Source organism: Martes martes (assembly GCF_963455335.1).
Source record: "Martes martes genome assembly, chromosome: 11".
Lineage (NCBI taxonomy): Eukaryota > Metazoa > Chordata > Mammalia > Carnivora > Mustelidae > Martes > Martes martes.
The window spans coordinates 25,117,350-25,138,658 of NC_137899.1; the positions used below are offsets into that span (position 1 = coordinate 25,117,350).

General features: G+C 43.9%; 1 protein-coding gene across 3 annotated transcripts in view; it reads right to left on the minus strand.

Moving 5' to 3' along the window:
• Nucleotides 1–21,309, minus strand: part of MAGI2 (membrane associated guanylate kinase, WW and PDZ domain containing 2) — a gene marked incomplete at its 3' end in the record, with an annotated part of 1,345,444 nt that overhangs the window by 53,645 nt on the left and 1,270,490 nt on the right. For 2 of the 3 annotated variants that reach the window (XM_080818052.1, XM_080818051.1), the window contains one exon: nt 19,855–19,993. In XM_080818052.1, the coding sequence (XP_080674178.1) occupies nt 19,855–19,993 (139 nt within the window). Of the gene's footprint in view, nt 1–10,495; nt 10,585–19,854; nt 19,994–21,309 lie in introns of all 3 variants that reach the window. The other variant, XM_080818053.1, reaches the window with a different exon arrangement.

Below are 21,309 nucleotides of genomic sequence, written 5' to 3' on the forward strand. Positions count from 1 at the left end.
CTGGCCTTCCCCTGCAGTGCTGACTCTCGACTCTGGCCGCTCTTTAGTGGATCGCACTGCCTTTGCTAGGGAACATGCTTGGCTACTGGGAAAGATACTTAAGTAACAATTTTACTTCCTCGCTCAAGGGTAGGTCCCCAAACTGACTCGCCTGACTTTGTCCATCTTTCCATGAGACTGTAGATACTCTCTGACCCAGTGGTTTTGTTTTCAAAGGTTTTCCTAAGGAAATAATCAAAGACAGAGGGGATGATATAGCTAAAAGGGTGGTTTTTTTTGGGGGGGGGGTAGTATTTTTTCATAATAGTGGAAAAAGTACAAAAATAAGAAAAGTCGAAATAGGGGATTCATTAAGTGATAAATCTATACAACAATGTACGAGGCAGTCATGAAAAACATACAGAAGGATATTTAATTGCCCTAGTAGTCTAAAAATATTGTCAAATGAAAAAAAGTAAGTTTCAAAATTAAATGGTTACATTTTCAAAAGAGAGGAAGAGTTCTTTTCTTGACTATTTTTGTTTTTGAGGTATTCTGTTATATGTATTAATTTGTTAAACTCAGTAAAAGTTGTCTCAAGAAGAGCTCCCAGGAGGGTGTCACCTGAGAACCAATGCAGCCGCAGAAAGTCTGGAGGAACACTATCAAAACTGAGAGTTAAGGTACATTCTCTCTTAATTCCTGCTTTAGGAGTTCATTCCAGAACTTTAACCTTTCAGACAGCTCTCTCTCGAGCAGCTGATGAGGAGACCCTTAATACAGAACGTGTCCCAGGCTTGCGGCCTCCTCTGACTGCTCAGGTTACTGGGGGAGGGGACCCTTTCCTTGTCATGTTGGCCTTCAAAGGGGGTGGGGACCCATGAGGACCGACAGGCCATGAACTGGCCAGGGGAATATGTATCTATTTGGAGATCCAAGAGTGAGGCTAAGGCCCCTACATGCTTTCTTTCAGGAGGAATCCGCTCACCAGGAATTCAGAAAAACAGAATCAGTCCTTCCTGTGTTTTCTCCTCTTGGGTCTGTGGCAGAACCTAACATCTAAGACCGTTCTCCCTCGATCTCCTGGGCTCCCTCCCCCACACTGTGCGCCCTTTCCTTGTTTCCAAGTGGAGACATTTTCTGTGGTGGGTGGACTGTGGAAAGATCAGATGGAGAAGAATGATGAAAAGGCTAAATCACAAAAAAATTTCAGCTGAAAATTGTTTACTCTTTGCTAGGAAAGAGAGGTGGAAATAATTGACCGGATTTTGTTGCCTTCTGTTCAGTAGTCCAAACTGAACTTGGAGCTTGGTGTGAGGTATTAAAGGCTTAGTTCTAGCTTTGTGATTTTCAGGCTTGCTCCTACTCCCACGAGATCTACCTCAGAATCGGCTGGATCCAGTACCACTTTCTTTTATGAACTGAATTTATGTCGCACCTTCTCCTAAATGGAGGAAACCAGTTCTACTGGTTTCATTCTGAGAATGCAGTCAATTTACACAGTTGGTTTAGTACAAATCTAGGCTGTGGTCAGTTAAAAAGAACTTAATTTCCATACTGGAATGCTGAAGACTGGAAGGGCAGGAATTCTTTCTTAAAGAGGATTCCCCCAGCGCACCCCACCTCAGCTAACTCTACCTATGTTCCTCCCATCTGAGCATTTCTTATGTGCCGTGATTATATTTAAGTTCCTCAGTCAAAGGAGTGCTTGTTTTCTTTTTCTCTTTTTCCTAATACACCATAGCTTTTTGGAGGGCAGGTCCTGACTCTGCTATTTTCTTTCTATTCATTCATTCATTCATTCATTCACACAATGTAGTGCAAGGCACCATCGGGTACCAAGCACAGGCGCCTGAGTTAGGAGACATGGCTTCTGTCAGCAGACAGTCCTCTCAGGGGGCTAGTATGGGCCTCTGGACTTGAAGTGATCTAGTAGCTAAAGAACTAGGAGATAAGAAAGATAAATCCAGCAAATATTTTCATAAAAAACAGGATCACAGGAAGGCACAAACAGGCTTGTGATCTTCACGTCACATTCTGCAACACTAAATAACATCTCCCTTGACTTCGCCTGTCACTGTGGCAAGCATCACCTCCTACCACCTGAGGCTCCCGGTAAAGACAAAGGGGAACACTTTTCTCTTCTCCATGAACTTCTTGTGGGGGGAAGCAGGACTCTGTTCTCTTAGCGTGGGTCTGTTTGGCAAGCTCCTACTCCTAGTCTTCCTCCCCACTGAACCTGACCTACTGTCTCAAAGAAGCCTCTGTGATAAGAAGTGGGATACTAAGTCGTCTAAATAAATAAACCAATGAAACACCACCAGATCCAGGAACCTCCTTTACTACACATGCAGTCCTACTTCTGCACTCCCTGGTGGGACTCCAAAGCCAAGTCCTCATTCCAAACTCAACCAAACAAAGGCAAGAACCTAAGCAGCAGGTTTAGACAAGCAAACAGACCTGGTAAGAGAGGATGCTAATGCCAAGCTTGTGGTAAAGAGTGCCTCTCTCCTACTGATTGCTCCTTGAAGAAGCTCATCGTAAGTGATAGCATGGAGAAGGGAGGGAAATCCAGAGCGGGAGAAGAACCATGAGAGACCATGGACCTCGAGAAACAACCTGGGGGTTCTGGAGGGGAGAAGGGTCACAGGGCAGGGGGTAACAGGGTGATGGGTATTGAGGAGGGCACGTGCTGTGATGAATCCTGGGTGTCATATACAACTAATGAATCACTGAACACTATATCAGACACTAAGTATGTACTATACAGTGGCTCACTGTACATAATAAAAAATAAAAAAGAAGAAGAGGTCATCAGCTCTCATCTAGTTGCCCTAAGGGCTGCCCAGCATCAGTGCAAACTACAAAATAAAGCTCAGTAGGTGGGAAGTCCTCTGTGCTTTGAACTCCGAAGCTTTAGGACTGCAGGTTCTCCTAAAAGCCCCATGGGGCATTTTCTTCTTTTTTGGGGGGGGATGGGTAAAAAACATAAAATTTACTATCTTAACCATTTTAAGTGTACAGTGCAGTCGTGTTAGCCAAATGCACACTGTTGAGCAACAGATCTCTACAACGTTTTCATCTTGTAAAACCGAAACCAGCTCCCCTTCCTCCTTACTCCCCATTCCTGGAAACAACCATTATACCTTCTGTTTCTAAGACCTGACTACTTAGATAGCTCACAGAGGTGGAATCATGAGGTAGTTGTCTTTCGTGCCTGGCTTACTCCGCTTAGCAGACTGTCCTGAAGGTTAATTCAGGGTGTAGCACGCAACAGAAAGTCTTTTTAACGATCGAATAATATTCCATCGTGTGTCTATGCCACCTTGTCTTTACCCATTTAGGTTGCCTGATGGTCACCTGGGTTGCTTCCACCTCTCGGCTATGGTGAAGAGCTCCGCCCAGAACAACGATGTGTGAATACCTCTTTGACATCCCATTTTCAATTCTTTTGGATCTATACACGGAGAAGTGAGGTTGCTGGATCATATGGTAGCTCTCTTTTTGATTTTGTCGAGGAATCTCCATACCATTTTCCACGGTAGCTGGATGACCCACAGAATGAAGACTCTCCTTTTCTCACCTCCTTGCCAATGCTTGTTCTTTCTTTTCTCTTTTTATCATGGCCATCGGACAGGTGTGAGGTGCCCTCTCGTTGTAGTTCGGATTTGCATATCCCTGATGATGAGTGAGGTTGAACATCTTATCACATGCCTGTGGGCCATCTGTACATCTTTGTGGCCTAACTGGAGCATCTGGGGCTTTCTGGGTGGAGCCTGTAGGTGTCCTACAGCTTTGGATGTAACAACACGGGGACTCAGTTTTACTGTATTTGACAACCGAGAGGCAACCAACAAATATTTACAAGTGGGGTAAGCAGTGAGATTGTTTTGTGTGTGGGCATCGCCTCATATTTCACTTGGAAAACAAGCTACTGTATTGATTGCTGTATGCCCAGGGATAATAAGCTCTTGAGAGAAATAATGGAAAGGTCCAACTGAACAGATGTATTTCACTTGGAAAAGATAATCTTTCTCCCTTCTGGCATTTTGTATGAAAAAAGAGAGATATCTTGGATATAGGAGGAGACATGAAGAATTCCTACTCCTTGCTTTCTCTGTGTTAGTGAATTTTCATAATGAATGACAAAATGACCCAATTCATTTTTTGAAGGCACTACGTTAACAAGAGATAATCTTTCACCAGAAACACCTTGTGTATGAAAGCAACTCGGAGTGGTCATGTAAAAGATGATTGTATCCATACATTAAAGTTGGGATTATGAGGGACCACTGTGTCACTGCTCACCTGTCACAGGGGAGTAGGGAGGTGACACAGAGCCTGGGGCAGGCAATGAGGGAAATTCTGTATTCTTATTCTCCTTTCCTGGCCTTCCTCTCACTCCCAGTTTTCTGTGCTCTTCCCTGGGGACTCCAACTGCCCTCTGGGTTTTACCTGCTGGAGATGTACTCATCTGCCTATTATGAATCACCATCTGAATCTCTTATAATCCCATATACCTCCTCCCCACCCCCAGATTAGTTCACTCACATTACTTTCATTTCTAGTACTTGAAGGCATCATGTAATTGGACCCTATCCTTGTACAGGTAAGATAACTGAAGCCCTGAGGAGTTAAGTAATTCTTGAAAGGTCACCTATCTTGTTAATGGCATCTTTTCTGAATTTTCCTATTTCTTCTTCCTGACAGTGGCTCTGCCATCTTCCGCGATACTTAAGATCTTACCTTGGGATGATTTTTGAGTCCCCCCTAATTTTTATTCCCTTTACACCATCCGTTATCAAGTCTTAATGATTCTCTTCAAGATTCTTGATAGTGTCAACTCTCCTGTATTTCATTTTGATTGTTTTCAGCACCTCATTAACCCATCTCTGCATTTCTAGGTTACTGGGATAGCCTCTTTATCTGATTTACCTCCTTATCTGATCCACCAGTGATTCACAACTCTGGCTACTCAAAGCACTGACCTGGGGCACATTAAAAAAAAAAAAAAATTATAGCATACCTGAGCCTGCATTCCCGCCCATGGCAATCACTCCCCACGGCCCCGCCAATGGCTGAGCTGGTTTGGGGAGAAGGCTTTACGGGTAATTTTTACATGTAAGTTTCCCAGGTATTTCTGATGGGCAGCTAAGATTGAAAATGCTTTGAAAACTAAACAAAACAAACTCTATCTATAATGTTCTTTGTTTCATCGTCCCTAAAAATAATTTGGCCATGTGGGTATGCTGCTCATTACCATTGATTTTTAGATACCGGCCTCTTCCAATCATTCAAAATTCTAGCACTTTTACTCCCTTTACTTTTCAGAAGGGATCCTATACTCTAGTCACTTGCTTCTTAGCATCAAAATCATCTCCTATAGTGTTCTATTTCTGTTTCAGATTGTAGGGCCCTTTGCGTTCCCAAACTCTCTGGTTCCTCAAAGATTATCTCATGACTGGTTTCCTTCAAGGAGCCCTGACTGACTTCTGGTCATTATTTCCTGCTCCTGTCTCAAACTCCCTTATCATTTGGGTTTTGACTGTCTTGTATTTGTTCCAAGTGAGTATTTGTAGCTCTTTAATGAAATGGAGAGCTCCTGAAGGGGAGGGAGAGACAATGCCACATTTTTTTTTTTTCTGTAGCCCCCATAGCATCAAAACATGTCTGACACATATCATAAAATAGGTGCATTTGGTTGAACTTGATATAGACCCGGGAGGCTAGACAAAGAGCATAGAGAGTTTTTCCGAATGGCCCCCTTTTCACAGCAGGAAGGTGGGCACATAATCCCACACAGATAGACCTAACATTAGCTTCTGTTTCACAGTGCCCCGAAGTCTCTAGGAGACTATGATACATGACGCTTCCCTAACTAAGAAGCAACTCCGGAGGGTTAAACTACAATTTGTAAGGGCAACACAGGTTAGACCTACAGTTTGAGAGAAAACACCTCTAGAAACAATAAACTTAGATTAACCAGAAACAATTGCCTGGAACATCAATTAGCCAGTTTTCCTCTGCTCTTAATGGAAAGAGATATGGTAAGAAAACAAGCAGGCAGGCAGGAGTTTACAAAAACCACAGGCACCACCACCACAGTAATGAAAACCCTACTTCCGGTTTGGGTTGAGACAACCAGTGGAGATTTGGGACATCGTCCGAAGCCCTCTGCAACTATCTACAAAAGCTCATGTTGAAATTTGTTGTCAGAATAATAACTTCGTTATTATAGTACAAGACTCTTAGTCATTCATTCACTTACTTGTTCACTCTGTAAAGCACCGTATTAACCTGGGGTGATAACCAGTATTTGAATTCTATAAAGGGGAGGAAGGATGGGGATATCGATAATTCTGTTGTCAATATAAAGGGCTACGGGATTTTAGAGGACTGGGGAAGTAACCTAAGTTACTTCTGACTGGTGAACTTGGGGAAGGATTCATGGAAGGGGCAGCCTTTGACCTGGTTCTTAAAGGAGGACATAATTTGGAAAAGGATTTCTCAAGCCAAGGGATGAGCATGTGCCCAACCATGAAGGTGGGAATACAGGACAGTGACAGTGTCGCTGGAGCACAGAGATGAAACAGGCTATCGTGGGAGATAAGAGATAAGACTGATTTGGGTAGGGCCAAATCAGTGATGGCTCTGGGGATTAATTTAAGGGTGTGTGTGTGTGTGTGTAAAAGGTCTTTGAGTGGGGCAGTCCTTAAGGACAATCAATTGCTCTGGCATCGATGAGCTGGGAAGATTGGCCATAGCAGTACAGAAAACAGGTAAAAGGGTTTTTAATCCCGTGGAATAGGCCTGAACTGGAGTAGAATGACAGTAGGAACGGTGGAGAGAGAAATGAGAGACATCAAATCATTCCCACTTGGGAACGGGAGATAGATAGATAGACAGACAGACAGATGACAGATAGACAGATAGATGAGTGGGAAGGCAGTTGAGATGGTTTTGAGCTGGATGACAAAGAGCATTGATGGTCTCTTAATTAATAAGGGATTCAAGAGGAGGAGTATTTTCAGGAGGAAAGATCATAAATACAAATTTGAACACACAAATGTGGGGTATCTGGCTAGAAATGTCTAACAGACAGTGGGAAGTCTCAGGGTGAGGCTGCGGAATGAAGCCAGACATGATGAAACAGAAATGAGTCACCTGCGCAGTAGTGACAGGTGGAACCATGGGGGTGAGTGAGACCCGGAGGGAAAAGTTGGGGAGGGGTGTTACTAGATGGGAAGGGAGTTGAAGGACCCCCTGGAGGGGCAGTCAAGGCAGTAAGAGCAAAGTCCAGCTACGATCCTGATCAGCAGTGTTCACTATGATAGGGAGGCCCAAGAGGATGAAGGATGGAATCAGTCCCTGGCCTTCGTTAGCATGGTGAGGCCGGTGATCATGGAGGGGATACTTTTGCTGGAGTCTTAAGGACGGAATCCAGATTTCAAAGGGTAAATATGTCCCCAGAAAGGGAAATTAAGCAGAGCACGCTTGTTTTCAAAATACTTTGTACATCGGGGTGCCTGGGTGGCTCAGTGGGTTAAAGCCTCTGCCTTCGGCTCAGGTCATGATCCCAGGGTCCTGGGATCGAGCCCCGCATCGGGCTCTCTGCTCAGCGGGGAGCCTGCTTCCTCCTCTCTCTGTCTGCCTCTCTGCCTACTTGTGATCTCTGTCTGTCAAATAAATGAATAAAATCTGAAAAAAAAATACTTTGTACATCAATGCAGGAATATAACACACTTATACATACATACATAATACATTTGAGAATGATTTTAAAGAGCGTGATTCAAGAGTATTTTTCTATGAACGACGAGCGCCATGTTTTCCTTAAACATTCTCCACATGCAGAGTTCCCTGAGAGGAGAAACGGCATCACTCATCTTGGTACCCTGCCTGTCCCTGTCCTCTGAAAAAAAAACCCCAGAAAAACTGGGTCTTAACCCCACGACTGGATCTAAGTAGGAGCTGAAGTTTTCTGCCATCTCAGTAGTGGATTCCTAGTGTGGCCCAGAATGTGGGGAACCGTGTGGGGAACAGTGTGGGGAGTCGCATCGGGGGGTCCTGTGGTGAAGTCCTCGGGGAGTAGTGCGTGAAGGCCATTTCCCACCCACAACCCTCAGGAGAAAGCTACCATCTGAATGCTATGCACCCAGCATTGTTCTAAATCAGGCAGCAGAGTGGTCTCTAGTCCCTGACCGTCCTTCTTCCCACTCTTTTCCTAACCCTGCCCTCAGCCCATTTTGGGGCACAGCAACAGCTTTTTGTTAATTCCGTCGAAGGCATGCTTGGCATATCTCCAGAATCTATTCCCGGTGTGCTATTCCCAACCTCACTCCCCCAAGTCTGGTCCTTTCTTCATTTGCCTCCACCTTTACAGTAACATTTTAACTGCCTCCAGGTTCTTATAAAATCCACATAAACAGTATTGGAGACTATTTCCAAACATGGGTATTTTTACCATTCCACTCAAACAAATTGTCAGCGACATCTGATTGTATAAAATCTGAATTCCTTTGCTTGGCATACGAGGCCGTTTCTGACTGAACCCGCCTTCGTGTTCTTTCACTCACTGCCGCCCGTCTCTCGGTTCGCCTGTGCGATGGCTATTCTGAACATACTCCCTGGCTTTGGTCGAATTGTTTCCTCTGTCCGAAACGGCCTTACTTCTTGCCCACGCTTGTCCCTCAAGGCCCAGCTATAACGTCACCTCTGGGGTAGAGCAGAACCTTCCACAACTCCGCTAAGCAGGATTAGGATATTGTCTCCTTTGGGTTCTCATCGCTTCTTCGTGGACCCTATCCATGTTTGCTCCACTGCCTGGTTTTCTCCCTGTCACACCTACTTGCTTATGAATGCAAAGGCAGAGACTCTCTCACTGATCTTTATATCCCAGCACTGAGTAAGGTGCCTGACAGAGGCTGGCGGGACTGGACAGAAACCACCAAGCCCCCTTGTGCTTCTGGTTTTGGCTGGGGGTGGGGAATCGGTTGATTCCGGTCCCCTCACCTTCATGGATTTCAGATCGCTGACATAAATTAAATGGCAAGCATACAGCTGTCTTTTGTCAGAAACACAGATCTATACCTCTTTATACCACGGTCAACGGACTGGATTTCCCTAGTAATTATTCTGTGGCTTTATGTCTTTTCCAGTAAATTGGAGCTTTTTGCTTTTTGCTCTGATTCAGGCCTCCCCTGATCAATAACATCCTTGAGAGACAGACACTTTAGAGAAATGATACATTTAAAACTTCTGTTTTTTTTTTTAGACATCCTCAAGGAATGACTACAATAGTGTGCGTGTGCGTGTGTGTGTGTGTGTGTATAATACTTAAAATACTTATATCAGTATAAAAGTATTTGGTAAGGAGTTGTTTAGCAGTAGGCCAATCAAATAATTCACTTAGTGAGTAATATTATCTTTCATGTTAAATTTAAACCAATCCTGATGGCAATCAGCAGGGTTATAACAGTTGGAAAATATGTTTCAGGAAAAATTCAGAGAGCTAGCTTAAAAGACTTCAGCGGCGAGATGCTTGGCCATGTCTGTGACAGCATGAATGGGGTCCCATCACACCCAAACTGAGAAACATGCCAGTCTGGCTCCTGCTTCCACGCCTAACTGTGGGGACTGAAAAGTCAAACCGACATTTTAGAATCACAGTTCTACCTATTAAATTGTGGCCGAAGCCACCTGCCCCCTGTCAGGATCTGACAGTGGAAATGTGGGCCACTCTAGGGATGTGTTTGAGGGGTGAAAAGTCGCCTGAACCATATTTGCAAGGCTATCATCTATATTCTGCTTTATTTATGTAAAGGGTATTTTTTTTCCCCTGTAAGACTTTTTTTTAAATGTTAGGCTAAAATACAGTCAAGTGGAGAATAGTCATTTTGAAAGAGTGGTAAATATTGTTCAGACACAAAGTTATGCCTACTTTTTAAAAAATGTCACAAGTGGTGTTTCTTTTCCTCTTTAAATTTGGTGTGTCACTGAGCATGGTGAGAGGAAGGTAATCAGCTCCGGTCCTGAATGGCTAGCTGCCACAGGGCAACCCAGGGAGATACTGGGATGCCAGGAGGAATTCAGAGATCCCAGGGCTCGGATGTTTGGCAACCGTGGCTCTCTTTCTGTCAGGGGCCAAAGGGGTGCCCTGGGTTGGAGCTGCTGGAACTTGGGCAGAGAGGAAATCAATGTAACTATTTGTAACAAAGCCTGGGGAGGATTTTTGGAAGTGTGTGAAGCAAAACTTGGCTGGTGCTGCCTCTGCTGGGCCCTCCCTATCTTTCCTTCCTGCTGGGGCCATTCTGGGCTGGAATTTGGCGTATCCCAAGTGCTCATGAACCCACAAATCCTATCCTTATCACTTGTGAGGTCTCAGCTAGGTATTTTCCAGAGCTCTAGCAGTAATTAGACAAGCTACTATGAAAGAAAAAGCATTATACATCAGTTACAAACAATGCAAAACCAAAGCTCATTAGAGAAAGATAATATTCATGCAGATTTTACAAACCGTGTCTTTAGGGTGGCCCAATAAGTAGAAATATGGGGACCCATGCTTGTCACTTTTCATGCACATGGAGAGACTGGAAGGTACCATTCCTAAAGGAAGGGGAGGAACAGCCTAGGACCAATCATTAGAATTAACAGAACCAGTGACAAAGATATATTATTACGGTTAGAGTCAAGATCGCTTAGTATGTTTAGAGCAGCTGAATACAAATTATCTAGGCAGTAAGAATAAAGACTTTAAGTAGAGCTACCCCTGTCGAGCATGCAGCAAGTGAAATTAGTGAAAGACTAAGCTACATGTGTATTCCAAAAGTAGATTTTTCTCAAAATACTGAGGGCATCCTGAGGCGCTTTTGGGAGACACAGATGTTAACAAAAATTTGAAATGGCCATATCAGAGTTTTTGCAGAATTTTCCCATAACGATGGGATGTTTTTGTGCTATTGGTTGTCATTTGAGAATCAGTCACAGTAATCATTTCCACATTTTGAAACATCAAAAAAAGAAAGACATGGCATGCCCACGTTCATGTCTCTGTTTTTGCCAATAATCTCATACGTTCTCCTAGCTCCCCTCACCTCTGACAATCTACTTATTTAGAGTCAAGGCTCGCAGTTGACTTGCTGAGTGTAATTGTTTTCTGGGAAAGAAACAAAGCAGGAGGAAGAAGTGTGGTGATGCCCTGCGTGTTCGACTCTGGACTATACTCACCTGTCCGAGGGCCGAGGGCCGTGCCCTGAAACCAGCCTCTCAGCGGCTGCCTCACTTTGTGTCTCTCTCAGCTCTTGGGCTACAGTTCTTTATCTACACATAGGCAGGTACTAGAAAGTCAGGAGTGCCCAAATCAATAATCTCCAAGAGACAGACCCCAGGAGATGCAGCTAGGACCGCCCCCCGCCCCCCACCTCACCCGCTGCTGTGTTTCTCTCAGCTCCGCACAGCAGGAGGGATGGGCAGACCAACATGAGGTTAATGTGCTCAGAACAACTTAATCCACGCAGCTCATGCGTTCTGGAGCTGATGCACTCCTTGCTGGCATATACTGATGATACGCCCCATCTAAATGCCTAACTTGCTCCCTACGGGGAGCCTGGCTTCCGGATGCAGAAGGGGACCGCACTCCACAGAGGTTTCCCGCTCTGTCCCCTGGAGCGTGTCTCGTGGCATGGTGTGTGTCTCAGGGAAGGGAGACAAAGGTTGAGCACGAACACCTCGACCTCTCTGTGGTAAGAAAACCGAAGCTTAACTATGGGCATGAGCAATGGAAATTACATTTCAGGCTTTATTAATTGAGTTTACCATTTAGCCCTGCCAAGATGCCAGTAATTGTGTGCAAAAAGAATCAAGCTGGTTTTGTGTCACACCGTCATCAGGTTTTAAACGTGACCTTTACTGGGCTTGAAAGATACATGTGCCAGGAAACCTCACGGACAGACGTTCAAAGAAAAGAACCCGGAACATGGTGGGAATAAATTGCCACGGAAACTGGGGTAGAAACTGCAGTGGAAAAGGGAAAATGGAGAGTCGCACGCTGGCCTACTCAGCGCACTGACGTGTGGATGTGTGTGTGTGTGTGTGTGTTCAGCCCTAACACCCGGAGGCCCGCTGAGGCCAGAGTTACTACGTGCGAGACAGCGCATATCTTTGTACACTAGTGCAAAAGCAAGTCATCCCGTAAGCAAATGTCTGAGCCATGGACAGTTAACAGCAATTTAGTCAGGACTAAGTGTGCATTTTTTATTCTGTTAAAAAAGCCAAAAACAAATAAACAAACGAAACTGAACCCAAAGAGCACATTGAAAAATGTGTGTGATTCTTAATTAGAGATTTTGCTGTAGTTAGAACACATAATTCAAGAGCAGACCAAGGCATTATATAGTCTTATCTTTGGTCCTGATGGAAGGAATTCAGTTAAAAGGAAATGTTGGGAGGCCTTTTTCAGAACAGGACACTGCAGCAGTCTTATCTTCGAGCAAGGCTGCAGGCGGTTTCTCTACTAACAAAAATTGGGCTTCGTGGACTCACTCTTTCTTCCACTAGGCTCTGCCACAAAAGGATCTTTTTAAAAAAGAAAGCTTGAAGTTTACTCGGAGATGCTATGGCTGTTGGTTATGGCAGTTGGCTGGACCTACCCAAGAATTTGTCTTAAGGTACTAGATACCACTTTGAGTACCTGGAGAGCAGGGTTTTGTTGGCAAACTCCTTTTACAGGAATCAAAAACCTTTTCTGTATCAGCTCTACTTTGAGACAAAAGAAAGTCAGACAGTGGGCAGAAAATAATTTTGGCATTTAGCACCCATTTCACAATGGGTGCAAGTGATGGGTTTGAAACTTGAGCCAAACTGTGCCTCTCCAGGATGGGTTCCTGGAGGCACTGGGGTATTTACGGTTTCTGACATGCACGTGGCCAATAACTTCAGTATTTGGGAATTGAGGGAGGTCAGACCTCAAAGGCTAAATCGGTTCTTCTTGGTAGATTTCTTGGTTACTGTGTATTCTAATATATTTTATCAGAGGCTTAAATGCCTAACAAAGTGAGGACTTGGGGAAGGGGATCCTACAATATATCCTTAAAGAGAAAATTGTGTGTTGGAAATCACATGGGGGTATCCAAAAAACCAAACCAAACCAAACCCAATATTCGTTACAGTCCCTGGTTCCCAATAAAACAATGCGAAGAAATGAGGTTTCATCCTTGTTCTAAAAATACTCAAAATAATAAATGAGGGTCCGGCTGAACAGCGGAGAAAGGAAAGTCAGAGCTGCGTGTTCTTTAAGGAAACTTCTGCCTCTGACTCCGAGAAATGGGAAACTTATCGGGAGCGTCACAGACCATTTCCTGGGCTCACCCACGTGCTGCAGAGAGCAGTCTTGAGCCTCTCTAGGCAGGAAGCAGCCTGTCCTCTGCATGATGCAGCCTGGAGTTCTGCCTCACAGCCTGTCCTCTTCCTCGGTCTGCCTCAGTAGAGGTGTACAGGAGTGATTTGTGGAAACTCTCATGGAAAAGGAAGATACACTCAACCATGAATGTCAGAAGCTGAAATTAAATTTCAGAATTTATTATTGAAGCAAGCTGCCTTTTGCCCTATTAAAAATGCGGCGAATTAGTGCAAAGGCTATGGAACCACTTAAAGCTCCCATAAACATGGTCTCCGAGGAAGAAACGAAGGAAATGAAGACTCTCCTCTGGTCTTCTCTTGTAGGGGCACAGCAGCACCCCCACGAAAGCCTCAGGATGTGAGGTCACAGTGCTCTGGGCTCCCTGGGGCTGACAGCCACAGGAGGCGGGCGGGGATGGTTAGCAAATTTGCCAGATGACGTTCGGGTTTACTAACTTAGAATTTAGAATAATTCAGACAAGGTCTAAACAGAAAGTTACCTACACTCAGTGAGTCCTTTCTTCAGAAAATGTCCAAAGCGTGGGCATACATGTTACAAAGGAAATGCTTAACCAACTGAAGAAGCCAAGGGCTTGTTGAGGATCCTTAATTCTAGAAGCACTTATTAAATTCCACAAGTAATTAATAAAACCCACTTCAAGTTTTTCACTAGAGCTGGTCCTTAAAGACCTTTCCATCTGTCACCAGTCTGTTGGAAACCGTGTCTCCTTCCTAGACTTCAGCTCCCTCAGAGCCGGGACTATAGCTTGGACGGTAGAGACTTGTCCATTGTAGGTGCCCAGAAAAATCCTCCTTGAGTTAAGGGAGTAGTAATGACACGAATTAATGATATCAGTTACAGGATTGTCTCACGTGGATTAGTTAGTAGGGGCATACTGCCTGCAGTTTATGCTTGTGTGATCCAAGGGAAGAAAGCCTTTGCTGAACTAATAACTATAAGCAAGAATATAAGAGTATGCTTGGAATATTAACTTGTCACTGTATATTCCTTTTTATTTTAAAGTTTTTATTTTAACCCCCCGGGGCTCAAGCACCTGTTTCCCCCATCCCCTGCCCCGCCTCCCTCCTGGTGGCCACTGCTTTGTTCTCTAGAGCTAAGAGTCTGTTTCTTGGTTTCTCTCTCTCATTTTCCTTTGCTTGCTTGTGTCTTAAATTCCACTTATGAGTGAAGTCATATGGTGTGTGTCTTTCTCTGACTGATTTATTTCACTTAGCATAATTATACTCCAGCTCCATCCATGTCCTTACAACTGCTCAAGGTACATTCCTGAAGAAGAATAAACCATAAACGTTGCCTCTTGCCATATAAATAGAGACTAGTACTGCTTAATCTGGTGCTCTGATAGATTGAGTGTAAGTCATGTGTATTTCTGACGAAAGGCAGTCTTTAACTAAACAACTATTTGGTCCATTCATTTCTTTAGCTCTAGTTCCTGACTTGTATCTTTCCTCTCTGTACTTAATGCAGTTTTATTATACTTCTAAAATGAAAAGAGTCCCATTTAACCAAAGACCTGTGATCCAGTCAAAACCCATTAAAGACACTAACTCTGAAAATGGAAGGGTAGGCAGAAATCAAACTCACAAACTGGCTCTTTCTTTCCCCTTGGTGTGGGCATTTGGTGATCGTTGTCTCCGGGACACCTAGATTAAGAGAATTCTGCCTCCTCCTTGTAACCCTGCGTGGCCTCCTAAGACCACTGAGTCTCCATTTGCTAGCAGATTCCCTTCACCACTGTAGTCGGAAAGACTGGTTCTGTTGCCTTTTAAGGGAATAAACAGGCTAGACCACTAAGACTAAAAAGCATATTTCTGTTTTGCTTTATTTTGATCTGATCTGAATGGCGAATATTATTACCAGGGGAAAGACCCAAGTTGGTCTGAACTGCTTGATTTTGACTTCACCCCTGGCTCTGTGGCTTGGTGTCTAAATCAAGGGAGTGCTCACCTCCGTTCTTTGAATGCTAATGAAGGACACCCGCGTTTCAAGGCAGGGCGCTAATTTGTATAATTTATTCCTGAGCAGAATTAGAACCACGACGCATGATTTCTTCTTTCTTAACCTTCTTAGATTTAATTCAAACAACAACAACCAGTGTTAAGGAGGGCACTTCTTTTGAGGCATCGTCTTCGGATTCATTTCTCAGTATGGTGGAGTGAAATTTCCTTATTCCTGCCAGTTGTTGAGATGCGTGTCAGGGGAGGGGGAGCTCATGCTTCCCAGGGAGTTTATAATCAACAAATTCTTATCCTGAGGACTAGAGTAGAGTTGAAGTATCCATCTCCTTCAAGGACTTAGCTATAAAAGCAACGTCTTCAAAGCCCTTATCACTTGCCGACTCCCCCTGCAGCTGCTTGACAGCCTGTGTGCAGCCCCGACTTCTGTGGCTACATTTGCTGATTTATGCCTTTGACTTGGCTGGGCTGTCGTGTGACGATTAGTCTTGTGGTAATTATGGATGGCATATTTGCAGCATATTTATTCCTTTCCTTGGCTCACTTGGATTCACACTGATTTTGTTTAGTCAACAATCTGCCAGATTACCCTTGGAATTTTTTTTCTTTCAATTGTACCTGGGCTTATCTCCCTGTCACAGATCACCTTAGGAACTCAGCACCGGAGTTTCCGACTTCTCCTGACTGAGATCTGTTTTTCCGTCGTCGTGGCCAAATGTCCAGATAAGGGTCTTGCTTCAGAGCTGTTGTGAATTCTGAATTCCACCGGTCGCAGCGGGAGGGCGGTGGCCATCACTTAAAACCCTGCTAACAGGCTGTTTGTGGTCGATCTCCCACTCTCCAAAGCTCACTCTCGCAGGCTGGATTAAGTCTACCTGGCTCCCTAGCAGGTTACGTCTCATATAGATTCTGACAACTTCCTTTAATCGTCTTCTAAAGATGGATTTTTGCTACGTGTTGGATATTAAAAGGCAAACAAAGGGAAAAAAACAGGATTAAACTCATAGTCGATGGAAAATTCAGTGTTCCTGTGATGAGGGTACATCTGGACAAAGTGGCTTATCTTCTCGGTTATATCTACTGGTTCTCTCAGGCATTTTCTTTTGCTGTTCTTGCTTCTATTACTTGGTTTTATAACAGAGCCCCCCTTGCCAGCATCATTAAAATGCACTCTTTTATTGTGGACAAAAGATTCGGCTTCATGATATAGTCTAACTGGTGCTGGAGGAATTAGGTTGTTCTTCAGCTGTGGGCACTCCTTTTAAGTTGGGGTCATTTGTAAACTCCATGACGGTGGCTGCTTCTTTGGCTTACTCCCCGGGACAGGAAAGAGTTGGCATGGCAGCCGTGAGATGGCTGTCCTCAGAAAGATCTGCTGGCAAGGTTGGCCTCTGGGACTTCGACCAGTAAACTGTCTCCTACACTGATATACACCCTTCCCTAAAGGATAAGGGTATCTCCTGTGCAACTGTGCAGACAACACGGTGTACGCTGATGACCTGCTTTTCTTCTAGGAATCTAGAATTTTGGTATGTGCTCGTGAAGTGTGCCTGCATGAGTAGCATAGTATAAACCCTGGTGCCAGGTTCTAACGAGATTCTCTGGGCAACAGTATCACACATTTGTTACTGTGTTTGTGTTGCTGGGGAAGAGTGCTCTCTGGGTGACCGCTCATGAGAAAAACAGAGAGGGGGAGGGAGAGAGAGAATAAGGAATCTTGCACCCGGATTCCTCAAATTTTGCCCGTTTTCCCACCATATGATTGCACTGTGTATCCTTACTACAACACTCTGATAAATCTTAGCTGTGAGTACAACTCTGCTCTGTGCCCCAGGAGTCTTTCTAGTAGATCTCTGAATGTGGGGTGGTCTAGGGGACCCCATTAGTTGCTATGAGATTCCCGAAATATCACTTGATGGCACTATCCTCAGAGATGCTGGTCTGATCCCTAACCTTCTTGGTTGCTTATGCAAAACCAGGCATCTTTCATCTTACATGGTAATGTTTACTTAGTTCATGATTATTCTTTTACTTCCCTAAAGGAGATCGCTCTGTTCTATTAAATTGGATATTTTGTGACATAATCTCTAAAATTAATTTATAGTCAAAATCTGTGTCAGTCTAACTTCAACAGTAGCTGACAAACTCTAACCATTGGCAAGCATGATTTAATGTTACATTTTAGAAGAGTAGATTTAGAAGAAATTCTGCAAAATGACTGGAGTTAACCAAATTGATGACTGGGCTCTCAAAACTGTGTTCAGATACTTAACAAACTCTCTGTTTGTTAAATTCAATCTTAACCAGGTATTTTCAGGTAATGTTAAGAATTAAAGGGGTCATGCTGACATGATGTTGAATTTTGGTCTTGTCCAAAAACACGTTTTTAGTTTTCCTTTTAAGATGCTTTAAGGCAGCCTCGTATGTGGGCATCACAGTTTGAGTGATGTTACCAGTTGGTCAACAAGCAGTTCTAACTGTTCACTGTAGACAAGCTGCTGAAAAGATGTACCCAACAGGGATTCTAGAACAGAACAGACAGCTCTGGGTAGCCACGTGGTTCAGATTAACTTCTTAAAGATTAACTTGTTAGGACCTAAGAGTAATACTAACTGTACAGCCATTCCGTGGCTCAGATAACAGGTCTTGCTGTGGAATGAAGGATACCTTCAAAATAAGGTATTTTTTAAAAGGGCTTTACCTATCCTTTTTTTTTTTTTTTAAAGATATCATTTATTTATTTGACACAGAGAGAGAGAGAAAGACAGGGAGAGGGAACACAAGCAGGGGCAGAGGCAGAGCGAGAAGCAGGGCCCTCATTGAGCAGGGAGCCCCACACGGGGCTCAATTCCAGGACCCTGAGATCATAACCTGAGCCAAAGGCAGACGCCTAATGACTGAGCCATCTATGTGCCCCTAAAATAAGGTATTTTTTAGAGGTGACAAACTGTCACAAGTCAGTTTCATCTTACTGGATCGCTTAGTCCTCTGGGGTGCAAAAAGTCACTCTATTCCAAGAGTAGGATTCTTTACAAAGGGATTAGCACCAGTGCCACTTAACAGGACCAGGCCTGTCCTTATTGCTAATATTAATATTTAAACATATTTTATTAGATCCAGGTATTAAGGATGGGAACCTGGGATGAAGTCTTTCCTGGGGCATAGAGCCAAGCCTACAAAAGCTTCTCAGTGCTTTCCTTAGTTGAGTACTTGCCAGTGCTTTTGGGGTTTTTCAAGATCCCGAAAACAAAGTTTTTTTTTTTTTTTTTTTTTTTTTTTTAAGATTTTATTTATTTATTAGACAGAGATCACAAGTAGGCAGAGAGGCAGGCAGAGAGAGAGGGGGAAGCAGGCTCCCTGCCAAGCAGAGAGGCCGATGCGGGGCTTGATCCCAGGACCCTGGGATCATGACCTGAGCCAAAGGCAGAGGCTTTAACTGATCCACCCAGGTGCCCCCCGAAAACAAAGTTTTTAAGGGCATTTGAATTCATATATTTTAACTGAACTCAAGACTATCCTGCACCATTAACTAAGGAAGTGTTCAATTATTTGGTAGTTAGGCAAGTTTCCCATGACTAAGGTAAACATAATTAGAGAGGGAAAAGTGTTATTTAGAGAGAGGGAGAGAGAGAGAGTGTGTGTGTATGTGGTGTGTCGGGGGGTAGGGGATGGAGGGATGAAAGGGAGTGTCTAGATCAACAATTTGAGCTTATTATTCAATTAGGTCCCACTGCCCTAATTTGGACAGGTATTCTCAGCACTGTTCTTCACTGATGTCTTGTCTGTCTTTCTGACACGCCTTGACATTAATTACAGCCCAGCTAAGGGGCTGATGCTTCTCACCTAATGACCACCCAGCAGTTTCTTAGTCAACCTATCAGTGGTGCCTTCAATGGGCTGCTGAGAAGTTACACCATTAGAGACTTCTGAAGGCAGAGCTAATGCACTTCCATGCCTTCTGGAAAAGCACAGAGATGCACAGCGTTGAGAGTGAATTCTTGGACCATCCCAAAGTGCCAAGAAAACGCAACCACTGAGTGAACTGAAGTTTACGTTCTCATCTTCCCACCTGAAGATTTGCTCTTGCTTGTCCGCTGGCCTCGGTCACACAGCCTATGGGGCAGTGTGACACATGAGCAATTTTAGGAAACAACTGATAAATTACTGTGGACTCAAATGAACAGAAGACTTTTCATCAAACCGCAAAAGTCCTAATGTATAAGTGGTGGCTGGCTCTCCCTGCACACTCAGAGATGCCCTGGAAGGTCCTCTATTTGCTATTTTAAACATCACTTAACCAAGGGAGCAAAAGAAAGAGCTCACACACATATCAATCTTGTGCTTCAATGTACATATGCATATATATCTGTGTTTATATACATCTATTGAAAGCTAAATATATTTAAGTAGACTTGGAGGACTGATATACTTGTGCAAATAAGCAGAGCCATTTACAGTACACAGAAGAAAGAGAAAAAAGGTGAATCAAAACGTGAAACGTACCATACTCCGGGACCTGCCCCGTCCCACGTTTCAGCAGGAGACGGACCCTTCTTCCTCCCGACTTGATGAGTTCTATCGCTCTGGAGTGTGTCATGTCCCTTGTGCTCTCCCCGTTGATTTCGATGATTTGATCTCCTACCTGTTAATTAAGGAAACGTTAACTCAGCCAAAGATGGTTCCACTCACGCTGCATTTCCAACAGGTCAGAAAAGCACCCTTTAGAGGACCAGTTTCCAGAGGGCATCTGAACACTTTGGTTGTACCCTGTTGCTTCTTTGAAGTGGCTAATTCTTGGCCACATCCTGAATCTGACCACCAAACTTGATTTGCCTTTACAGGAATGAAAACATCAGACCACACGTTGGGGTGGTATGTTACTTATTTTTAGTCAGTGCAGCAGAGGCTTTAGTTAAACTTTTGGCATTTTTTTTTTTAATTAGGGAATATGATACCACAATTCCCAATAAACCTGGTACCTTTGCTTTGAAACAAGAAGTAAATATTTTAAGGCCTTTTCATTGAACACAGTACCAGTGCTGGGCTTAGTGCAGCATTTCATTCAGCATGCTGGATGGGATGATTGGTTTTTGGGCTTCTCTGAGAATTTTTATCATGCATCATTTAAATTTCCCTGGGTGCTATTGTGATTTTGCCTTCTTTATAAACATGGCTGGTTGATATTCAAGTTTGATGATGAGTTTTCTATCACAGTCCTTTGAATTAAAAATGAGATCCTCTATTCTCCACACACGACTAATGCCCTTGCTAAATCTTTGCCAAGCTCACACCTGATTGCCAGAACTGTTTGGTTAAATACCAATCCCTCTTGAATTGTTAGAAATGCCTGGGCTCCATAAGCAATTCCCATTTAGCCTTCGTGAATAGATATTTGGAATAAAAGAGGTTCAACCACGAACACATCATGTAACTCCCACAGTACCATTACTGTCAGGAACTTTTGAATTAAAATATGTTTCATTTCAGTGCAAGTCACTTAAGATAAATTAGCCAGGAAAAACACAATGAGTTGCTTTGCAAAAATGCTATTTTAGTTGGGTCCCTTAAAGCAGATCTCAACCTAAACTCTATAACGCAGACAGAATTGCAAATAACTCTAGCGCAGTGCATTATCACGATGGGGGCAGGGCAAGAACAGGAACCAAAAGTGGCCATCACAACTGCGAGATGGCACTAAAATAAGACCACTCCCTACTCCCAACATGGGGGTTATAGCAAGGGAGCAACATCTATCTTCCTCTCACCCTCCCCTCCTCCCTCCCTCCCTCCCCTCCTCCCTCCCTCCCTTCCTCTCTCTTCCCTCCCCTCCTCCCCCCTTCCCTCCCTCCTTCCTTCCTTTTCCACTTCTATCTTTCCTTCCTTTCTCTCCCTCCCTCCCTTCTTTTTTTTTTTTTTAAAGATTTATTGATTTATTTATTTGAGAGAGAGCGAGAGAGA